At 71.5% G+C, this 22785-nt stretch overlaps 1 protein-coding gene across 7 annotated transcripts in view; it reads left to right on the top strand.

The window, feature by feature from the left end:
* Positions 1-22785, top strand: part of BAIAP2 (BAR/IMD domain containing adaptor protein 2) — a 42931-nt gene that overhangs the window by 14341 nt on the left and 5805 nt on the right. For 4 of the 7 annotated variants that reach the window (XM_079797296.1, XM_079797299.1, XM_079797298.1 and 1 more), the window contains exons 4-13: positions 7763-7824; positions 8092-8163; positions 8481-8618; positions 17569-17721; positions 19117-19341; positions 19440-19641; positions 20106-20307; positions 20783-20851; positions 21471-21633; positions 22309-22343. In XM_079797296.1, coding sequence (XP_079653422.1) covers positions 7763-7824; positions 8092-8163; positions 8481-8618; positions 17569-17721; positions 19117-19341; positions 19440-19641; positions 20106-20307; positions 20783-20851; positions 21471-21633; positions 22309-22343 — 1321 coding nt within the window. The remainder of the gene's footprint in view (positions 1-7762; positions 7825-8091; positions 8164-8480; positions 8619-17568; positions 17722-19116; positions 19342-19439; positions 19642-20105; positions 20308-20782; positions 20852-21470; positions 21634-22308; positions 22344-22785) is intronic. The other 3 variants (XM_079797300.1, XM_079797301.1, XM_079797302.1) reach the window with 2 other exon arrangements.

Raw genomic sequence — 22785 nt, 5'->3', positions numbered from 1 at the left:
ATTGCCCCCCGGCCGTGAGCTGGCCCCCCATTGCCCCCCGGCTGTGAGCGGGGCCCCCTCCGCCCCCCGCCGTGAGCGGGGCCTGGCGGGACCTGCGTCTGGAGGTGCCGTCGCCTCTGAGGAGCCGTGTTCCCGCGGGTGAGCTTCCTGCTGTGCTCACGTCTGCGCTGACGTCTCGCCAGGAAGCGAGGGCTCCTCTTACTCCCGGTTCCTGCTTCCCAGGCCTTTGCCTCACGGGTTTGCTGGCCGCGGGGTTGAGCGCGTGAACTCCACGTCGTGCGGAGGTCGAGCTGACCCCGTCGTGCGGTGACCTCCGTCCCCGGGGCGTCCTCGTCCGTGTTGTCCCGTCCCCTCCCGCCTCCCGCCTGTGGCCCTGGGAGCAGCGCCTTCCTGTCCACTTCCTCTTCCGGGACGGGAGTGAGGGGGCGCATCCCTGCCCTCGGGTGACCAGGGCTCGGAGTGGCCGGGCGGCGCCCGGGGAGGTGGGGGCATCCTCCCGACACTGACCGTGTCCCCGGCGGCCAGGCCTTCTGGCCAGAGGTGGTTTTCCCGACTCAGCCTGATGCCAGCCACGCGCCCCCGTCCCTGCCCACCTGGGCCCTGGGGGGGCCCTCGGGCACGGGGCAGGCTCCCTGGCCGCTGCGTTCACCCTCCTTTCTGCCCTGCCCCTCCCCTTCCCGTTACTTCGGTCCTTCCTGCCTTTTCCTTCCTGTTCAGGGTGGAAGCTGCCTTAGCGGCGGCTCCTGCCCGTGCCCTGGTCTCAGCCCTGGTCTGGCCACCAGGACACGCGCCGGCCCGCGGTCCTCCGAGCCCGCCCTCCCCACGCTGAGGCTGTGGCGCTCAGGGCCCCCGCCGCAGAGAGAGAGACTCCAGCGTGCAGTTCCCGTGGAGCTCAGAGCCGGCGTGCGCCGAGGCCGCTGCCCGGCCGCCCTCCCGTGGAGCCGCGAGTGGCTGGCTGCCTTTGGTCTCCGCCGCCTGCGCTGTGGCCTCACGGAGGGGCCTCCTCCCGCCTCTGTTCCCTGCGGTGCGTGGGCCACGCTGGGGCGGCCCGTGCGGCTCAGCCTCACTTTGATGTGCAGGCGGCTTAGTTAGGAGCGTGGACTGCCCGAGTTCCGAGTTCTGGAACCTTCCGCAGCCCTGCTGACCCCGCCAGCAGCTGCCAGCCCCTGAGTTCAGTCTCAGACCCGTCCCGCGACCTGCGATCCACGTGGAGGCGCCTGCGGCCGCGCCCTGCTGCCCCCTGCCTGCGCGGCTCCGCCAGCCCGTCCTCGCCGTCCTTCTTGGCCGGTCAGCGCGGTCCAGGCTGCAGGCCAGTCCCCACCTGGTGCGGACACGCCTGCCCCGGGCGCAGAGCAGGATGGACAAGCTCGCGGCGGGTCTGCGCGTGGTCCAGGCGCCTCGGGGCTGCGTCCCCTGAGGGACCCGGGCGGCCTCTGCGCTGGGCAGGCGGCGAGGCCGGGCCTGGAGGCTGCAGGGCGGAGGGCGGAGGGCGGAGGGCAGTGCCCTCACCCCAATCCTCCTGACCCCAGGCCCTCAGAAATGCCATCGGCTGGCGGGAGCGTGGCGCGGAGCTGAGGGTGTTCCGGAATGGTCCAAGGTGGGGGGGGGGGTTGGGTATGGGCCCCTCTCTCTGCCCTGAGGGGGGCAGAGTCCTGGCGGCAGAGGCTGCCCTGCACAGGGTGGGGGTTCGTGTCCGTCTCCCCCGGGTGCTCCGCGGTGGCCAGGCCCCCAGGCTCTCCTTCTGATTTTTTTTTGTTTTTTTTTTTTACATTTTTATTGGCTTCAGAGAGGAAGGGAGAAGGAGAGAGAAACATCCAAGATGAGAGAGAATCATGGACCTGCTGCCTCCTGCACGCCCCTCGCTGGGGATGGAGCCCGCAACCCGGGCCTGTGCCGTGACGGGGAACCGACCTGTGACCTCCTGGTTCCTAGGTTGATGCTCAACCGCTGAGCCACGCCGGCCGGGCTGAGCTTTAAGTTTTTGGGCGATTGATTCAGGCAGAGACAGCGAACGGTGTGAGGAACTCGGGTGCCCGTCACCAAGGGCCCAGAGCAGCTGCGTCCTCTCCCGCCTGCGCCTGTCACGTCGCCCGGCGTCCCCGGCGTGCGGTCCCTCCCTGTCCCGCCTCGCTCAGCAGGCCCGGGGTGCTGTGGGCTGGAAGCACACGTGTGCCGTGCCCATCCCGGTCCCCGTCCGTGTGCCTGCAGGTTTCTCCCCGCGTTAGCTCCTGGGGGCCCCCCCGGGGCTACTCCCTCCAGGGTGCCATCCGCGGACACCATTGGCCCAGGCGAGGGCCTGTCCCGGCACCTGTGGTGCCCCCAGGCTGCACCCGGAGCCCGTGCCACCTGCAGCCCGTCCCGGGCTCCTCCCAGTGACTGCGGAGCCAGCGGGGCCGGGAGGGGGCGGGGGGCAGAGGCCCGGCACGCTGTGCAAATGTGGGCGGCCAGGCGGCTGGCTCGGCACTGTGGGCATCACGCGTCACGTGCAGGAGGAGGGTCCGTGCTGTCCCTGGCCGACCCTGGCTTCGCAGGGAGGCTACGGTTACACAGCCTTCTGGAACGTTCTGGGCTTTGCAGGAAGGCGGCACGGTCGTGGCAGTGAGCGGGCACAGCCTTCCCTGTACCCTCTGCCTCATCCACGCGTGGCCCACCGTCCCGGGAGCCTCCGTGGGGCCTCGCCCTGGGGTCTGCCCGTCCGGGCGGCTGCGGGTCGCCCTCCCGGCTCCCACGCTCTGCTGTGCGCTCGGCCTTTGAAGAGGCCGCTGTGTGAGCGGGCGTGTGCGAGCTCGCAGGGCCGGCGCCTGCACGGAGCGCGGGAGCTCCTGCTGGGCCGGCCTCCAGGCGGGGCGTGCGCTGGCGGGAGGGCGACCCGGAGCTGAAACCGCCGGGCTTCGCGCTGAGTCACTGGGTGAAGGTGTGGCCCCAACAGCCCCTGGCGTTCGGCTGCCGTCCACCTGGGCCCCGAGCGAGGAAAGGCCAGCGTCCCGTCAGCCAGAGCCTGGCCGCCCTGGGCCCCGGGGCCGCGCGCTGAGGTCACCCCCGGGCCCTGACTCGGCCTCCACGTCCCCAACCCCGAGGTCCCATAACGGCCACCGGCCTCGGTGGAGATGGCGCCGTGGCCGGCCTAGAGCAGGACTCCTCGCCTGTGGCCTGCTTGACCTTCACGCCCTTCCCCGCTGTTCCCCGCCCCCCAGTCCAGGACACCCTGCCCCCTGGACCCCCACCGTGAGTGGCCGGTGCAGGGTGGTCACTGGACCCCAGGAATAGACCACGCTGTCCCTGCCGCCCTGGGATGGCCGTCTGTCAGGGCGAGGCTCTGTCCTCGGGCTCGGCGTGGTGGGGGCACCAAGGTCGCGGGCGGCCTCATCCGTCCCGGCCGCACCCTCCGCTGAGCACAGGGAGGGAGGGGCGGCGGCCCGGGCAGGGTGTCCCCTGAGGCCTCCCCAGCGCCCACCCTGCTGCCCTGACCAGCGGTCTCCGGATGGAGCCTGTGCCCGGGACCAGTCAGCGCCCTCCCTGGGTCGCGTGTTCCCGCGGTGGCTCCGTGGCATCAGGAGCCGTGGCTCAGCGGGTCCGCAGGTCCCGGGCGTCTAGGGGCTGCTGGGGAGGATCGTCGGTGGGGACAGCGAGGTGTGGCTGGCCGCTGCCGGGTGACGGGCTTCCTGCCGGGGGGAGGTGGGGAGGAGCCGTCAGCCTGGGCTCCAAGCTGAGCCCCTTCCTGCCGGGGGTGCGGGGCCGGGGGCTCTGTGAGGACCGTCCCCTGTGCTGGCACGGAGCAGGGCTGAGGGGGCCACTTACGTATTTGTTAGTCTTCGCCCGAGGATGGTCCCCAGGGATATTAGCGAGCGTGGGGAGGAGGGGAGGAGGGGAGAGAGAAACATCGGCGAAAGGGAGACGTCGGTTGGTTGCCTCCTCGTGAGCCCTGCCGGCCAGGGACCAAGCCTGCACCCAGGTCCGCGGCCTCCGTGGGAAAGCGAGCCGGAAACCCTGTGGTGCACGGGCAGCGCGGCCGTGGCGCGGGGAGGCCTTGACCCCCCGTGGCAGGACGCCCCGCCACGTGCGGCTGCCTGGCGCCTGGGCCCTTGACACCTTCCCAGTCCCGCAGGTTCGCCGGGCGGAGGAGGACGCACGTGGGAGCGGCCCCTTCGCGCTCGTCCGCGCTGTCCTCGCCCCATGGTGTGCCCCACGGTGCGTGCAGCTCGGCTCTGGCCCGTCCCAGGAGCGTCGCCGACCCCTCGGGCCGTGCTCGCTGGCAGGAACGCGCTCTGTTTAAAGCCCAATCGGTCTTAACTCAGACCCAAGAGGTGCGGCCACTGCTCCCTGGGACTCGGGGTCCAGCGTGAGGGCCCGAGGGGCCTCCGGGGCCGCCGCTCCGCCCCCACCTTCACGTGCAGACGGGGCTGCTGGGCTGCGAGCGCCCCACCCCCAGGGCTGTCTCCCCGTCTCGCTCACCGTCTCCGGTTCGCGCTCCCTCGGCAGAGTGCAGGGTGTGGAACACATCGCCCGGCCGGCGGCTCAGCGGTTAGAGCGTCGGCTCGGGCACCAAAGGGCCACGGGTTCGATTCCTGGTCAGGGGCACCGACCTGGGTGTGGGTTCACTCCCCGCCCTAGGTTGGGGCACGTGCAGGAGGCAGCCAATCAATGTGTCTCTCTCACATCACTCCCTCCCTCCCCCTCCTCCCTCCCTCCCTTCCTCATCCCTCCCTCTCCCCTCTCCCCCTCCTCCCTCCCTCCCTCCCTCCCCCTCCACTTTCTGAGAAGCAGTGAAAAGCGTCCTTGCTGAGGATTAACAAACAAAGCAAAACAAAACCAGAACACGTTGTCTTTTCTGGAGAAAGTCCGCCTGGATCTCCAGACACGTCAGTGCTGAGCGGCACAGCGTGGGGCTCTCAGAGGCCGCGCGGCTCGGGCTGAGCGTCGACCAAGGAACCAGGAGGTCGAGGGTCAGTTCCCGGCCGGGGCACATGTCCGGGTTGGGGACTCGCTCCCCAGTGGGGGGCGTGCAGGAAGCAGCCGGCCCACGATTCTCTCCCATCACAATGGTTCTCTCTCCCCCTCTCCCTCCCTCTCTGAAGCCAACAAGAACACGTTTTAAAAAACAAGTGGAGGCTGAAGGCCGGCTCCCAGAGGTGTCGCCAAAGGTGGCTCCCTGTCTCAGGATGCAGGGGCGTCAGCAGAGAGAGGCGGGTGCGGGGGGGCTGGCTGGGACCTGGTGGGGCTGAGGGGTGAGGGCTCAGCCCACTCACCCAGGGTCGGGTGCTGTGCGGAGGGGGCACGGGGTCCCTGCACGCGGACGGACGAACAGGGAAGTGTGTGCACGTGCGTCTTCAGGAGGCCGCAGAGGCGGCCGGCCTGGGAGGCAGGTGGGAGGCAGGCGGGCGGCGGGCCGGGACCCGGTGGGGCCATGGGCTCCGGAGGCTGATCTGGGAGGAGGCCGTCTGTCCCTTTAAGCCCCAGAGCAGGGCCTGGGTGACTCAGCCTCTGTGATCCCGGGGCCTTTGACAGGACCGGGTGTGGCTGGGACGGCCTCACACCCACCCGGAGCCTCTGCCTGCGCGGGGGAGGGGCGGGCTCCCTGGGGGGGCTCCCTGGGGCCTGTGGAGCTCCGGTGGGAGGGGGTCAGCACCCAGCTGGCCCGGGGCTCAAGGAGCCACAGAAGGGTCCCTGCCTCCTCGCCCGCCGCGCCCGCCCCGTGGCCTGGCCGCCGGCTGGGCAGCAGTCCCCCTGACCGGCCTGGCCCACGCCTGTTTTTGTGTGTTTTTCTGGCGTTCTAGCCCTGGGTTTATTCAACACAATTCTCTTACTCTACACGGCGAAGTATAAACACATTATCCCAAACGCTGCAAAGTTCTCCCAGCCTCCGAGCAGAAATGTCACCGTACCGGCGGCACCCGCAGCCAAAACAGTGCGTGCGCGTTGCCAAGGGAACCCGAGGGGGGAGTCCGCTTGCTCACTGCTTCCGAGAAAGGTGTGGGCTGTGGGGGGTGGGGTGTGTGTAGAACAGAACCACCCACCGCACTGACACGGGGGCTTGGCCGGGAGGTCAGGACTCAGCGGGAGCGGCTGTGAAAGAGAATGTGCCGGGCGGGCGGCCTCCCCCGGCCCCTCTGCCCGCTGGCGGCGCCGCTTGGCTCCCAGGGACTGGAAACCTGGGCGCTTCCTGCCAGGAAATGGGGCCCCCTCAGCGGCTCAGCGGACCCACCGCTCCCTCCGCTCCGCTCTCCGCTCAGCCTCGCTGCCCACCCGCCCGTCCTCCTCCTCCCTCTCCCGGGAGAGAGTAAGGTGCCAACAGGCAGGGCCCGGCCCGGGGCACGGGGCACGAGCCCGACTTGGGCGGCAGGAGGCGGGCCGTGAGCCGAGGCCTGGCTGTGAGCGGTCACCTCGGTCTGGACCGGCTCCCGTCCGAGCGCCCGCCTCTCGGCCTCGTCCCTGCGCCCGGCTCGCAGCTCCGGAGCCTTCCCTCCTCCCAGAGCCCGGGGCGGCGGGACCGCCTCTGCGATGCCCCCGTGTTTCTGACACGGTTTGTCCCCCGTGTGCTCTGGGGCCCTGGTGTAGCCAATCCTGGAGCTGCAGCCCCGAGAGCGGGGGGTGGGGGGTCGGGTGGCACAGGGAGACCCGTGTCCGGACACAGATGTCTGCAGGCAGCTTCCTGGTCCCGGGGCCGCCCCGGGGCTCGGGGAGGAGCAGGGCCCATAGAGCTGCCCCCTGGGCTCGGGATCTGACCTGAGTGGCGGGGTTGTGTGCCACCCACCCCACGTGCGCACGGCCACTCGGAGCAGCAGCACGCTAAGGCCGTGGGCAGTGCCCGGGGCCTCGGTCCCCCAGGGGAGCTGACGGGAGCGGAACCCTCCCCGCAGGGCGCAGGGCGGGCACGAGAGCGGCAGCCAGGCTCCTGGTGCCCCTCCCTGGCCGGTTCCTGGCAGCACGAACCTCTGGTTCAGGCCGGGGGGCGGGAGGCGCCGTGAGGCTGGCGTCCTCTCCTGCGGGCTGGTCAGCCCCGGCCCGGCCCCTCGGTGTGTGGCTGCCCACACGTGGTTACGGCCCCGGCCCAGCTGCCGGGAGGGTCCGAGCTCCTCGCAGGCCCCTCGTCCCCTCCTCGCCTCCCTCAGCTGAAGTCTGTGCGTCTGTCACGGAGCCAGACTTCCGGGAGGGCCCATCGAGGTGGCGGTGGGCCTGGGAGGGCGGTGCCAGCCCACAGGGCTCCTGCAGGGCCGGAGCGTCGCCTCGAGGGACTGGAGATGGTCCTCGTGGCTGCCCCGAAGGACCGAGCCGTGGCCCCAGATGGCCCGGCCACGGGCAGGGAGGACATGGGCGCAGGCAGCGCTCGGGGCCGGGGCGTGGCGCCCTCAGGCCGGGTGGCCGCCGGCTCCGTGTCCACAGCACGTGCGGCGCCTGCCACCGGAAAGGTCCTCGGCAAGTTCCTGCCGATCCAATGAGCGCGGCCTCGACCGCGCCCGCGCCCCCCTGCGCCACGGGGTCCTTCCTGCCCGACCCCGACGGCCAGGCCGATGGCCTCCAAGGACAGGGGCCCCTCGTGCGACACCCCGTGTCCCCACTGCTCCCGCAAGAGCACTGAGGAGCGCCAGGCCCCGCCCGGCGCTTCGCTGTCCTGGGGGATGCTGGGAGACGGCGGGTGCACCCATCACTGCCTGCCCGCCAGCCGGTGGCCCTGGGGTCTGGCGCCCCACTTCTCAGCCCCGTGGGGGTGACGGGACGGTGACTGAGAATCCTGACCCGCTTTCCTCTCCGCCTTCCTGTGCAGGCGACGTTCTCTTCCAGATGGCCGAGGTGCACCGGCAGATCCAGAACCAGCTGGAGGAGACGGTGAGCCTCAGCCGCGCCGGGCCGGGCAGTGCCGCGGCCTGTAGACGGCCAGGCGGTCCCACACCGGCTCCTGTCCCGCTCGCCCAGAGCCTCCTGGCTCCGCGGGGCCTGCCTGTCCCTGTGGGGTCGTCAGCTCTGGGATCAGGTGGCTCCTCTTTCCCGTGGGGTCACCTCCGCCTGTCCCAGGAGCGGGACCCGCCTCCTCCCCGCCCAATGTGTGCTCCCGCCTGCGGTCTGAGCTGACTCGGGCGCGTGCTCTCTCTCCAGCTGAAGTCCTTTCACAACGAGCTGCTCACGCAGCTGGAGCAGAAGGTGGAGCTGGACTCCAGGTACCTGAGTGTAAGTAGCCCCTCCCTCCTGCACTGAGAGGTCCCTCTGAGCGCCCCATCCAGTGGCTCCCCGACATGCCTGCCCATCGAGGCATCACGGGGTACCCAGGGTGAACCCCGCTGCCCGGCTCCCCCGTGCCCACGTGGGGGCTGTGAGTAAAGACGGTGGCGTGATGGCGCCACTTCCTGGAACCCGCACCCACTCCCTCTCACCCGTTGCGACCGAGTCCCGGGGCTCATGCCTGCCCAGCCCGACCTTGGTCTCCGGGAGCCGGGAGCCGGGAGCCGAGGGAGGGCGGTCACGGCCAGGGTGTCGGTCGCCGGCAGGCCGCGCTGAAGAAGTACCAGACGGAGCAGCGGGGCCGCGGGGACGCGCTGGACAAGTGCCAGGCCGAGCTGAAGAAGCTGCGCAAGAAGAGCCAGGGCAGCAAGAACCCCCAGAAGTACTCGGACAAGGAGCTGCAGGTGGGCGCCGGGCCCCGGCGGGAGGGAGGCTCCCCGCCGCAGCACGCACATGTTTCGGGTTGGGGCGGCGTGTCTGTCCTGGAGCCAGCGGGTGGCCGGTGGCCCTGCTCTCGGCCTCATGGGGCCTGAGCAGAGGCCCTCAGGTCGGCCTGTCTGCGCTCGGCGCGGAGCGCGACCCGGCTGTTACTCCGGTCAGTGCGCACTGCCCACCGGGCGGGCTCTGGGCACGCGGCCGCCCTGCAGGGTGAGGCAGATGGCACTGGCGGGCGGGGGCGGGGCAGCCTGTCCTGTCACTCAGCCTCTCGCCAGGTCGCAGCCTGAGTGCTGAGTGGGCCAGGATGTAGGGCAGCAGGACCTGGAGGGGCCCGGCCCCAACTCCCTGATTCTACACCCCCGGCCACTCCGCGCAGACAGCCCCGCCACCTGCTCTCCAAGGTCACACGTGACTCAGATGAGGGGGGACTGGAAAACTGGACCCCACTTGTTTGTAAAGGAAACGTTCCGAAAGTGCTCCCCGCCGGTCAGCGTGGGGGGCACCTTGGCGGGCGGGGGGTGGCACTCGGGTCCGCCCTCAGCTCAGAGCCCACCTTCCTGCTAGCATCGGGCCGACTGCATACACCCCCACTGCTGACTGGGCACGTGCACACGTGTGTACCCGTGTGTGTGCGCGTGTGTGGTGCCTCTGCACATGTGTGTGCATGTGTCTGTGCACGCACACGTGTGTGCACGTGTCTCTGTGTGTGTGGCAACAGCAGCTGAGGGTCACCCCCTGTGGGAAGCAGCCGAGCGCTGGTGGGGCAGTAACCCCGTCACCCAGCAGCCGCCCCCGTTCCGCCGCAGCCGCAGCCTCTCCCGCATCCTGTGTGTGAGTTGCAAGGACACAGCCCTGCCCTCTGAGCGCACCTTCCCGTTTCCCGCGTCCACGGTCTGTGGACCATCGTGACCCGTCACGCCTGAGGCCTGGCCACGCGGCCGTGAGGTGTCCCACCCACCCCACCGGGACGGTTTGCCACGTTGCTTCCTGGAAGCCTGGGCCCGGGAACAGCGCCCCGCTGTCCGGGAGGAAAACAGCACCCCAGCCCGGCGTGCCCTGGGCGCCCTGAGGATTGAGGACAGGCCAGGGGCAGCGCCTGTGCTGGATCCCGAGGTGCTGCTTCTGGGGCAGCCGTGACCTAGTGCTGTGGGGTGAGCACCGTGGAGCCCCCCCGCCCCGTAAAGCGCACACAGGCCCCCCCCGCCCCATAAAGCGCGCACAGCCCCCCCCGCCCCGTAAAGCGCACACAGGCCCCCCCCGCCCCATAAAGCGCACACAGCCCCCCCCCGCCCCGTAAAGCGCGCACAGCCCCCCCCCCGCCCCGTAAAGCGCGCACAGCCCCCCCCCGCCCCGTAAAGCGCGCACAGCCCCCCCCGCCCCGTAAAGCGCGCACAGCCCCCCCCGCCCCGTAAAGCGCGCACAGCCCCCCCCCGCCCCGTAAAGCGCGCACAGCCCCCCCCGCCCCGTAAAGCGCGCACAGCCCCCCCCCCGCCCCGTAAAGCGCGCACAGCCCCCCCCCCCCCGCCCCGTAAAGCGCGCACAGCCCCCCCCCCCCCCCCGCCCCGTAAAGCGCGCACAGCCCCCCCCCCGCCCCGTAAAGCGCGCACAGCCCCCCCCCCGGCCCGTAAAGCGCGCACAGCCCACTCGAGCGCCAGCAGGCCCCGGGCTCGGCTGTGGCTCCCCTTCTGGTGGTGCCTGTGAATGCAGCCGTGCGCCGGTGGCCCTGCGTCCAGCTTCTCGCATCAGCACACGTGCTCAGGGCTCGTCCCGGCTGGAGCGCGTGGCCCTGAACATGGAGGCTCCATCTGGAGCCCGGCCCCCTCCCTGGACCCGCTGGCCCTGCGGTGACCGGTTATCTGAGAGCCATCGGAGGGTAGAGGTCACGGCCAGTGTCCCTGTGTGGCCAAGCGCCCGCAGGCTCCCCTTGGTGAAGGCGGAGGCACCCCATGTCTGACCACACAGGGTGGCGCCACGGCGGGGGCTGGGGCACGGGCACGTGGCCGTGGGCGTGGCTTGCTCAAGCTCAGCAGAGGTGGTGGTCTCTCACGAGAGCCCAGCGTTGGGGTCACCTGGTGTGTCTGGAGCCCTGGCCCGCCTGCGCCCCAGCCCCCTGAGCCCTGGCCCACCTGCCCCCAGCCCCCTGAGCCCTGGCCCCCCTGCCCCCCCAGCCCCCTGAGCCCTGGCCCACCTGACCCCCCAGTCCCCCCTGAGCCCTGGCCCCCCTGCCCCCCCTGAGCCCTGGCCCACCTGTCCCCCAGCCCCCCTGAGCCCTGGCCCACCTGCCCCCCCCAGCCCCCCTGAGCCCTGGCCCACCTGTCCCCCAGCCCCCCTGAGCCCTGGCCCACCTGCCCCCCCCAGCCCCCCTGAGCCCTGGCCCACCTGTCCCCCAGCCCCCCTGAGCCCTGGCCCACCTGCCCCCCAGCCCCCCTGAGCCCTGGCCCACCTGTCCCCCAGCCCCCCTGAGCCCTGGCCCACCTGCCCCCCAGCCCCCCTGAGCCCTGGCCCCCCTGCCCCCCAGCCCCCCTGAGCCCTGGCCCCCCAGCCCCCCTGAGCTTTGTGAGTGTGAGACTCGGGGAGGGTGCGAGGCCGCCTCAGAACCCATGAGGGGCCTAGAACCCCAACGTCGGGCAGCACAGCCCCGCCCGCTCTGCCCTCCAGGCCCCGGGACTCCTGGGCACCACCCAGGCTCGTGCTCTGGGGCCAGTGGCCAGCCCGGCGGCCCGAGCTCAGAGGACAGGCCGTACCCAGAGAGACGGCCGCTGCCTGTGAGGGGGCAGAGGGGGTGGGGAAAGCGGCGAAGTCGGTCAGACTTTGCCCCAGAGAGAGCAAGACCAGGGTGTCCGTCTGTCCGTCAGCACGGCTCCCGGGAGCGGGGCTGGGTCAGAGCCGGCCGCTGTCGCGGCTGCTGGTGACGGGCTGTGCTGAGGGACCTCCAAGGACAGAACTGGCTCAGTTGTAGGTCGGGGACAGGCACGCAGAGGCTCCCGGGCGCTAACTGGGACGCGGGTTCTCTCGGGAAGTGGGTGTGCTCCCCGCCCGCCCTCCCGCCCAGGGCTGCCCGCCCTCCGGGCATCACGGAGGAGACCACAGAGGACGTCCCGTGAGCCACAAGCCTCGGCTGGTGACCCTGTCCCTTTGGTCCTGGGGTCTCAGCCTCGCGGGGGTCCCCTCGATGGTGGGGTGCTGTGCTGCAGCCTGACTGGGGTCCCTGTTAGGATAAACGGCAGCCCAGCCCTTGGAGCTGCTGGTGGAGGCAGAGTCCTGCTGGGGAAAGAGGGGGCGGGGGGGGCACCCAGGGCTGGGGCTGCCAGGGGCCCGGAGCGGCCAGCGGGGGCACGGCCAGGCCTGGCTCCCCCTCCCCCGTCCCCATCCCTCTCTGAGAGTAGGGCTGCTGGGGGCGGGGGGGGCGTGACAGGCAGCCCGGCTGGTCCTGGTCTGAGATCCTGGGGGCGGGGTGCCTGCCACGGGGCTGCCCGACCGGCCCTGGGCAGCTTGCAGCGGCCACGCGAGCCCATTGGCCTCGGCTCCCCGGCTCGTGGGCTCTGGCAGGCGCGTGCGTCCCGGGCGACCTGCGGGGCGGGGCGCTTCTATTTCAGGGGTGTGTAATTAACCAGCAGGAGCAGAATAACCGTAATTCAGATCGTCAAGGAGGATGACGGCAGAGGCTGGTCCCGTTACCACGTGGCTGTGGACGAGGCGCTGGTGGCGGAGCCCGTGCCCTGCGGGGCGCAGGCTGGGGACGCGTCCGGGGCTGCAGGCCCTCTGGGCACGGGCCGGGCAGGGGCCTGGGTGGGCACGGAGTGCGAGAAACCAGCGGCCTCGGACCATGCCGGGCCTCCGTGCCCAGAGGGCCTCTGCCTGTGGGACGCGGCCCCTTTGTGCCCCAGGACCGAGCTGCGGCCATCCCCCCCCCCGCCGCCCCCCACGGGTGCGGGAGTGGCCCGGTGCCGCCTTCCCTGGCGCTGGAGTAGCCTGGAGCCTCTTGGGCCTTTAGAGCCGGGACAGGCCTCCCTGCAGGGGCCCCGGGGGCTCGGGCCGGAACGGAAGCGGCTTAGGGAAGTGCGTGCTTACCGGTGGTTTCCCAGCATGTGACGTGGCAGGAATGTGCAGGGAACATTTACGTCTTTGAAGTCGGGTGTGGCTTTGGCACCTGCCGAACCGCCGTGGCCACGGGGGGCGGGGCTGCCCGGCAGGCGGAGCCGAGACCCGTGGGTCCAGCACCCACAGAGGCCGCCCGGCCGAGCAGGCGTGAGCGTGACCTCCGACCTTCTCCAGGTCTCGGAGCAGACCCCCCAGGGCGGTGGCTCAGGTGCCTGTGGCCCCCGAGTCCCTGGCTTGGGGGGGGGGTTGGTCTGTGGGCCTCGAGCCTTTGTCAGTGCCCGGCTGGCTCCGTGGGCTCCCTCCGGCCTCGGTGCAGCGCTGGGCGTGGGGCGCGGGCACACACTGGCCAGCACCCTGAGGGGGCGTGGGCAGCTGGTCTGATGGTCCCGGGTCCCTTGCCAGCCTGTGACGGCTTCGGGCCCTTCCCCAGGACGCCGAACCCGGGCTCGTGGGTCCCCGAAGCCGCCGGGGAGACCCCCACTTCTCCCCCAGCAGCACGTCCTCCTTCAGCCAGGTGGCCGCCCTGCTCGGTCCCCGCCGCCTCTTGCCCTGAGCTCTTGTGTTTAAATGAGACTTTTCAGGGCCTCTGACCCACGGAACCACGGCCCGGTCCGGCCACACGCGGGCTCCCGCGGCTCGGGGCTTCCCCCGCTGACCCAGGCCGCTTCCCGTTCGTGGTGGGAGCGCCAGGCCCGTCAGAGCCGGGAGGGCACGGCCTGGCCCAGGCTCCAGGGACCAAGGAGGCCCGGGCAGCCCTGACCCCCCCTCGCTGTCCCCGGAGGCTCCCCCGCGGCAGCGGCGGGATTCCGTGCGTCCACGAGCTGCCGGGACGGAAGGGGCCGCGTGCGGTTTCTGAGAACCGTGGGAGCGCGGCTGCCGCAGGGGCTGAGGTGGACGGCGCGGCAGGCACTCGTTCGGGGCGCGCCCCCCCCCCCCCCCCGCGTCACCCCGGCCTTGGAGGAAGAGCCCGGTTCTGATCACTTTGTCTTCTCGGATCACAGCTGCTCAGCCCAGTGACTCAGTGGAGCAGCCGTGGGTCTTAAACGCTGTCTGTCAGCTGGGTGTTTCTATAGCGCCGTCGCCATAGCACCCGCTGAGCCGGGAACGGGCACAGCCGGGAGGGGCCCGGCGGTGCAGGGCCAGGCCTCGCTCTCCTGCGGACACTGCTTGCGGGGTGTCCTGCCCTCGGCGGGCCGCCGTGGCCTGGAGCCCGCGGGGGGCACATGCCCCTGGTGTCCCGGGGGAGGCTCCACGCGTGGCCTCGATCCCAGGAGCTGCCGGGAAGCCCTGGTCTCTCCCTGCGAGCCTCGGCGTCCGGGGAAGGAGGCCAGGGCAGCCGCTGTTCCTCGACAGCCTGGCGGCCACGTGGCCTTGCCCAGGGCTCTGCCCCGGCCAGACTGCTCGGGGCTCCGGCCGCTGGACACCCAGGGCCCTGGGGGAAGGTGGCGGCTCCCCGTCCTCACGCCCCCGCTGGGTGGCCGCACCGCAGGCCCGTGGGGGGCAGTATTTCTCCCGCCTGTGCCCCAGGAGACGTCCCTGGGGAGACAGACGCTCGCTCGCTGGCCCCGGGCCTCTGCCTGAGCTGCCCTCCCGCCAAGCTCCTGGTTCCCCTGGAGACCTGCCTTTGAATAAGTGGAAACTTAAAAATAAGACGCAGCCCCGCCCCCCGCCCCGGGGGCTGCCAGCCCGCTAATGAGGCCAGCCCTGTGCCCGGGCCAGCGCAGGCTGCTCTGCTGGGACGGGGGAGCTGAGGGGGGAGGTGAGCGCAGCCTGGAAACCCAGAAGCCGGAGGAGCTGTTCTCAGCCGCACTCCGCCTGCACCCAGGGGGCCCGCGTCCCCGTTACGCCGCGTCCTGGGTGACGCTCAAGGCTGCCTTTGCTGCTCCGAGGCCCCACCCAGATGGCACCGCCTCTGCTCGGGCAGCCTCCCCGACCCTCCGCCCGAGCTGGGGTGGCCGCCTTCCCGCACACGCCCCTCTGAGCGAGCCCTTCCCCCGACCCTCCGCCCAGAGCGTGCTCCCAGCCCCTGGGCCGCTGCCCTGTCCTCCCCCGCCCTCGTGGGCCTCGTCGGGGCTTCGGGGAGTGGACAGTCCCCTCGGCGGGCGCCCCCTCCACCGCGGAGCCAGGTGCCATCTAAGGAGCCCCCCCCCCCGCATGCCTTGCCCATTGTGCCTGGCACAGGCCTCCAGAGCCCGGATCTGCAGGCTCCCGTCTCCCGGAGGAGCCTGTGCAGGGGAGCTTTGGGGGGCAGGGCGGGGGGGGGCACTGGGGCAGGGAGGGGGCACTGGTAGGAGGCCTGGGGGGAGGGTGGGGGGGGACACACATTTCGTAACCAGAGGAAAAGTACTTTGAGCTGAGCTGCTTGGGATGAGGAGGAGGAGGAGGTGGAGGAGCGGGGAGGGGGGAAGGGAGGGGGGAGGGGGGTGCAGGGCGCCCCTGCTGGAGGCCTGGAGCCTGTGTGCAGACCTTTCTCCCCAGGTGCCATCCTGGGGCCCCTCGGGTGCATTCGTGGAGGGTCCCGGCCTGACTCCCAGAGGCGGCGGCCTTGGTCTGGGGGTGGGTAGCTATTTTGATCCCCATTTAAGCTGCCCTCCCCGGGGAGTTTAGTGTGGAAAGCTGGGTGGTCTGCAGGGCGGTGGGGAGGTCCCAAGTTCCGGTGAGGGCTGGGCAGGGCCTGCCTTGCGGGGTGCGGCTCACTGGCGCTGGGAGAGTCTGGAGGCGGGGCCTCGCCCCCCAGCTGAGCGCTGCTGCGGCAGGAACAGCCTGCTCCCGCTCCCGCTCTGTCGCCCACCTGGGCTCGCACCGCCTACCCGCGCTGAGTCAGCTGGCGGAAGGTGCTGGATCGGGCGGGGGAGGCTGCCCCCTGGTGGCCGGCTTGCACCTGCCGGAGGGCTGGGTTGCTGGGGAAGAGCCCGTTCTGCAGAAGCCGCTCCGGGCAGTTCCAGCAAGTTCCGGCAGCCCGGGCGTGCAGGTCAGCCTCGCACATGCACCTGGGGGGGGGGGGGAGGGCGGCCTGCAGACCCCACAGGTGTGCATGGCTGCTCTGCCTCCCAGGACACCCCCACAGCCGTGCGGCTCGTTAGTTTCCAGCCTGCAAGCCAGAACACTGGGGCCCAGCACCCAGCGCGGCCTCCTGTGCCGCCCCCTCGGGCTGGGTGTGAATTAGTCACGCTCCCGCCCCGCGCTGGCTGAGCTTCCCGGGCGGCGGCTGGCTTCAGGTGCTGGGAATCAGGCCCCACCCTGCCGCCCGGTCCCCAGCAGTCCGCCAGCATGACCCGCGAGTGTGGCTGCCGGGTTCAGAGGGGACAGGGGGGTTCAGAGGGGACAGGAGGGAGTGCTCCCAGGGCACAGAGGCACCCTGGCCTTGGGGCTGCCAGACTATAACTTGTACTTAAGTTTCATTGGCCAAAGCGAGTCACATGGCCAAGGCCGCACCCATGTGCTGGCCAGGAGCTGTGTCCCACTGCCAGTGGGCGGGGCCCGCGCTCACCCCTGTGGGCGGGCCGTGTGACCTCCGCTTCCTGCCTGTCACTCCACAAAGCGCTGGGCCCTCTGTCCGTGGCCTCGTGGGCAGGGCTTGCTGGTGCCATTTTTTTATGACTTTATACGTTTTGTTAAAAGACTCAATATGTAGCTTACCATTTTTAAGTTCAGAATTTATCTCCCCAAACTGACGCCCTGTCCCCTCTGGACGTCAGCTCGCTGCCCCCCAGCCCCGCCTCCCACGCCCGTACTGAGCCCCCCTCACCCAGCCTCGGGCCGTCGACCCGCTCGGGCCTGGTGGTTCTGGACGTCAGTAGTTGGGTCGGAGGACTCGGTCCGGTTGAGGCGTCTCGTGTGGGGTTTCGGTTGTGGTGCGTGGGCATCCATCAGGCAGCCCAGAGGAGCCGCCCGGACCGCATCCAGGAGGGAGCCAGAGCTGGGGGTCAGGCTGCAGAGTGGACCCACCCCAAGACCTGGGGGGTGGGGGCTGGGGCTCGGGTCCAGCGGTGGCTTGGCGAGGCCGCCGTGTTGGTCCCGGCAGCTTCTCAGCCTCTCAGGCGGCACGGGGGAAGGTCTGTGGCCGGTCACTCCAGTCCTCACCCTGTGCGGGCTCCTCGGCCCTCCCCCTCCCCAGGGCTTCCTCCTCCCGCACCACCACCCGCACCCGCTGGGCTCCCTGCTCCCACCTCGTTCCGTCCCCTCCACGAGCTGACACCCCGGGCCCTCACCTCAGCCTTCGGTCCTCTGAGGCGGAGCTCCAGCCGGCCAGGGTGGCTCGGTGGTGGAGCAGCGACCTAGGAACCAGGAGGCCAGGTTGTGAGTTTGGTCCCCAGTCGGGGGCGTGCAGGAGGCAGCCAATCAATGGTTCTCTCTCATCGTTGATGTTTCTGTCTCCCTTTCTCTCTGTGAAATCAACAAAAATACGTTTTAAAAAAGAGGCGCTGCCACGGGGCTTTGCCCGCCCGAGTGCCTCCCGTTGGAGCTGAGACAGGTTCTGGAAACATCCGCACGCACGGGCACGGGTGCCCCGCGAACCGGGAGGACGGGGCAGCGGCATGGACATCCGGGCCGTGGCCTCGGGCAGGGGCTGGCCAGACACCAGATCTGGGCACACGGTGCCCCCCCTCTTGGGAAGAGGCCCCCAGAGATGAGCCTGACCCCCTGGGGACCACCCGCCCTGGGCCCCCTGCCGGAGGCAGAACCCCGGCCACAGGGGTCGGCGTGGGCAGAGGTGCGGGGCAGGCGGCTGTGTGTGCCCCAGGCCTGGGGGTGCCCACACGGGAGTCACGGACGTCCTTTCCCGGCTTACGGGGCCCCGCCCTCTCTCCCCAGTACATCGACGCCATCAGCAGCAAGCAGGGCGACCTGGAGAACTACGTGTCTGACGGCTACAAGACGGCGCTGACCGAGGAGCGGCGCCGGTTCTGCTTCCTGGTGGAGAAGCAGTGCGCCGTGGCCAAGAACTCCGCCGCCTACCACTCCAAGGTGAGCTGCCCGCCCGCCTGGGCTGTCGGCCACCGCGCCTTCACGGGCACTTCCGGGCCCCGAGGGAGGGGCTCCGGGGACAGCGGCCAGGCCAGAGGCTGCGGCGCCGCCTGAGGACGGTGTCGCTGACAGGCTGGGAGGGGCCAGCTCCTTGGAGGGGCCACACGGCCGGGAGCCCCTGTGGAGCCCGGCTCCCCTGAAGGGCCCAGTTCCCCAGAGTGCGCAGGCAGGAGCTGGAACCTTCTGGAACCCTCTGGGAGCTTGGAGCTGGCCGGTGGGGTCCGCGCACACACACTCACACGTGTGCTCGGTCTGAGACTCGGCTTCGGCCCCCTGGCCTGGCCTCCAAGGAGACGTGCCCTCCCCAGCGGAGAGGCCGCGGCGCCCAGGGCAGCGTCGTGGGTGCGAAGCGAAGCAGGGACCGTGCGGGACCTGCGTCCTGTGGGAGCGGCGCGGCCGCGGCCTCCACACACAGTGAGGGCTCTGCCCGCGGGGCTCCAGGCGGCTGCGGGGGCACCTGCGCCCTCTGGTGGCGGGTCAGGGAGCGCCATCGTCCGTGTGGGGCACCTGCGCCCTCTGGTGGCGGGTCAGGGAGCGCCATCGTCCGTGTGGGGCACCTGCGCCCTCTGGTGGCGGGTCAGGGAGCGCCATCGTTTGTGTGGGGCACCTGCGCCCTCTGGTGGCGGGTCAGGGAGCGCTATCGTCCGTGTGGGGCACTGTTTCCCAGAGGTGACACCTGCTGTCCCAGGCGCTGACCCGGCCCCCCTCCGCGGGTTCGAGAGCACAGGCTCTGCCCTGGGCCTGGCCTCTGACCCCGTAGCAACGGGCTCCATCGCCCGGGGCGGCGCTGGCCTTCCCCGACTGAAGCTGCTCGGGAGTGCCCTGACCTGGGGCGTCCGTGGTGCCGGGTCCCCGCTGGCCTGTCTGCCCAGCACCCCAGACCGTCAGCCGTGTGTCTCTTCCCGTTTCAGCCACTGCTCGTGGGCGTGGCCCCAGGTCGGGTGTAAACAAACCTCTTTGCCAGCGGGCAGCCTGGCCTGCTGCCCCGGCCCCTGGCCTCACGGCCGGCTGGGGGGCTCCACGGCTCCACACCCCCGCCCCCACCCCCGCCGGCGCCCCCCGTAGCCCTGCCTGCGAGGCTTCCAGGCTCAGGCCGTGGGGGTGGCCCCTCGAGCATCTGGCGGTTTGTCCATGAGGGGGGTCCCCATTCCATGGCCACCCGTGTGGGCCACTGTCCACGCGCAGCCCAGCCAGGTGACCCCTGGGGTGGGTGTTGGTGGGGGCCTCCCGGTGCCCGGTGGGGCTGGGCCGCAGGCGAGGTGAGCGCAGGCCGGGGAGGCTCCCGGGACGCCGGAGCCCGCGTTGCCCTGACCCGCCCACCCGCCCCCGCTTCAGGGCAAAGAGCTGCTGGCGCAGAAGCTGCCGCTGTGGCAACAGGCCTGCGCCGACCCCAACAAGATCCCGGACCGCGCGGTGCAGCTGCTGCAGCAGCTGGCGAGCAGCAACGGCGCCGTCCTGCCCGGCGCCCTGTCGGCCTCCAAGTCCAGCCTGGTCATCTCGGACCCCATCCCGGGGGCCAAGCCCCTGCCGGTGCCCCCCGAGCTGGCCCCGTTTGTGGGGGTGAGTGCCCAGCGCCCGGGAGGCCTGTGGGTGTGGGGTGGCGCCCCCCGCTCGGCCTGGCCCCCCTGCAACCCGGCCCCTGCCGCCTCTCCCCACAGCGGCTGTCCGCCCAGGAGAACGCGCCCATCATGAATGGCGTCTCGGGCCCCGACAGCGAGGACTACAGCCCCTGGGCTGACCGCAAGGGGGCCCAGCCCAAGTCCTCGTCTTCTTCGCAGCCTCAGACCAAGATGAGCGACTCCTACTCCAACACCCTGCCCGTGCGCAAGAGCGTGGCGCCCAAGAACAGCTACGCCACCAGTAAGGCTCCGGCCCGGCCCGGCCCACGGGGGGGAGGGGGGACCCCAAGGCTCACACGAGTGTGTGCATGTGTGTGCTGCACCCTGGGGCCCTTGGAGACTCCATCCTGAGTGGTTTCTCAGGGCTCCCAGTTCCGTCCAGCGAGTGGGGGTGCCCAGCGCAGGGGGGTGCTAAGGAGGCCCCGTGGACAGCTCCCGCCCTGGGGCCGGGGCCGGGGGGGGGGGGGGGCTGAGGCAAGCCTCCTGACCAGCCTGGGAGCCGAGGCCCAGCCCGCGAAGGTGGCAGCTCTGAGCCGCCGCATCCCCGCGCCCAGGCCCTTCCGGAACCCGAGTCCACCGCTCTGGTGGCCGGGCAGGGTACCGGACGGAGGTCCGTTCCAGGCCCACTGGGCCGAGCTGACGGGAGGTGACAGCGTTGGCCTCCTCGGCCGCGCGCCCCTCACGCCCCCTGTCGCCCCCCCGCAGCGGAGAACAAGACGCTGCCCCGCTCCAGCTCCATGGCGGCCGGCCTGGAGCGCAACGGCCGCACGCGGGTGAAGGCCATCTTCTCACACGCGGCCGGCGACAACAGCACCCTGCTGAGCTTCAAGGAGGGCGACCTCATCACCCTGCTGGTGCCCGAGGCCCGCGACGGCTGGCACTACGGCGAGAGCGAGAAGACCAAGATGTGAGCCTGGGCGGCGGGCGGGCCCTGCCCTTGGGCGGGGGGGGGGGGGGTCGTCCCTGACCCTGGGCCCCACCACTTCCCTGACCACCCCTCCCCCCTGAACCCCCCTCTCCCCTGGGCCCCCCTCTCCCCTGGGCCCCCCCTCTCCACTGGGCACCCCCTCTCCACTGGGCCCCCCCTCCCCCTGGGCGCCCCTCCCCCCGGGCCCCCCTCTCCCCTGAACCCCCCTCTCCCCTGGGCCCCCCTCTCCCCTGGGCCCCCCCTCTCCCCTGAACCCCCTCCCCCCTGGGCCCCCCTCTCCCTTGGGCCCCCCCTCTCCCCTGAACCCCCTCTCCCCTGGGCCCCCCCCTCCCCTGGGCCCCGCCTCTCACCTGGGCCCCCTCCCCCCTGGGGCCCCCTCTCCCCTGGGCCCCCCTCTCCCCTGGGCCCCCCCTCTTCCTTGGGCCCCGCCTCTCACCTGGGCCTTCTGTTGCAGGCGGGGCTGGTTCCCCTTCTCCTACACGCGGGTGCTGGACAGCGACGGGGGCGACAGGGTGCACGCGAGGTGAGCGCACTGGCCAGGCTGCGGGAGGGGGTGCTGGTGACAGCAGCTGTCGGCGGCCCAGGCCCTCGCGGCACAGAGCTGGGCTGGCTTCCCTGGGCCCTGGGGTGCGTGCGCGGAGGCGCTTCGTGGGAGGGCGGCCGTGTGTGGGCAGCCTGTGTGCTGACCCGTCGGGCGGGCCTCGTGCCCTGCTGGACCCCGGGCGCCCCTGCTGCCGTGTCCCGCAGCATCGGCCCCGGCATCCTCCTTCCTTCTTCACTCACCTTTTAATGCGTCTTTACTGGTTTTAGAGAAAGAGGGAGGGAGAGGGATAGAGAGAAACATCAATGATGAGAGCATCGCCCATCGGCTGCCTCCTGCACGCCCCCTACCCCGCCTGGCATGGAATCTTCTGGTTCCTGGGTTCACACACCAGCCGGCCGGCTCACCTTCTGAGCTTCCTCCTGGCACACCTTTGTGCCCAGTTCCGAGGGAGGGGTCCATGGGGTCCGGGCAGCTGCCACCCAGGCCGCCGAGAGCAGCCCCTGGTCACCGCCTCTTCAAGGGCAGAGCCCGGTGTGGGGAGGTGGGGCCAGGCCAGGCCCCAGGCTGGCATGTCCCTGAGCACCGTCCGTGCCCGCAGCCTGCAGCCGGGCAAGAGCAGCAGCACGGGCAACCTCCTGGACAAGGACGACCTGGCCCTCCCGCCGCCCGACTACGGCCCGTCCTCCCGCGGCTTCCCCACCCAGACGGCCAGCACCTTCAAGCAGAGGCCCTACAGCATGGCCGTGCCCGCCTTCTCTCAGGTGAGTGCGAGGGCGGGCGCAGGGCTGGGGGGGGTCAGGGCTGGGGGGGAGGGTCAGGGCTGGGGGGCCGCCTGGGCCGCAGCCCCTGTGGGCTCCTCCGCGGAAGGCCTGGCGCTTGATCACAGGCCGGGCGTGGGGGTGGGGCCCTGGGCCTGTCCAGACGCGGCCTCAGGACAGGGCGGGCGTCAGGGAGGACCGGTGTCCCAAGCCCTGCCTGAGAGAGAGGGACTTCCAGTCGTGTCCACGTGCAGGCGTGGCTCCGGCTGCTCCTGGGCCGGAAGGGCCGGGGCCTTCGGGGAGGCTGCTGGGCTGGTGGCGGTCGGAGGCTGTGGCTCAGGGCTGGGACCAGGCTTGCTGGAGGCGGGCCCCTCCCTCTCCAGCCTGTGGGCCCTGGGTCCCCCCACACCTCACTGGTCCCGGGCCGGGATCCTGGGGAGGCTGACAGGTCCCCAACCCCACCTGCTCAGCTGCTCCTGCCACGGGATTCGGGCGCACGGGGTCATCAGTGACGGGGTGGTGTGTGCCGTGAGTTGGCTGCTGGGGGGGGGCCTTCTGCGCCCTCTGCACCCTCAGCTGTAGGCACCCCCCCCCGCCCGGGTCAGGAGGGCACCGGCCCAGCCAGCCCTGCTCGCAGCCGTGCCCGGGACCCAGCCTGACTGTCTCTTTCCTCCCCAGGGTCTGGACGACTACGGGGCGCGGGCCGTGAGCAGGTGAGGGGCTCTGAGCTGTGCTGGGGAACGGGGGGCAAGGGGGGGCAGGGGGGCCGGCCCCTCCCTGGGCGCCCGGCTGGAGACCATGGGGCCTCTCGGGTCAGGGAAGCAGGGCCCGGGGGCCCATGTTCTGTGCCCCATCAGACCCTCAGGCAGGACGCCCTGCCGAGGCTTCGCCGCGTGGGCATCGCCGCGTGGGGGGCCCCCAGAGCTGCCTGTGCCTGGGGGGGGCGCGGGAGCCGGTGTCTGCGGCCCAGCCTGGCCCTGACCACGCCGACCGACCCACAGCCCCTCGCGCTCCTGCGGGCCCCGCCCTTCCTCCCCGGCCTGCCGGGTCCACTCGGCACCGGCGCTGGGGCGCTGCTCACGCCTTCTGCCCGGCTCTGCCCGCGTCCCAGCTCCGGGCGCCCCGGCAGCCCCGGCCAGGCAGCGGCGCTGAGCG

Source organism: Cnephaeus nilssonii (assembly GCF_951640355.1).
Source record: "Cnephaeus nilssonii genome assembly, chromosome: 19".
NCBI classification, from domain to species: domain Eukaryota; kingdom Metazoa; phylum Chordata; class Mammalia; order Chiroptera; family Vespertilionidae; genus Cnephaeus; species Cnephaeus nilssonii.
Note: the sequence above shows the minus strand (reverse complement) of the source record. Positions and strands in the feature narration are given on the sequence as shown.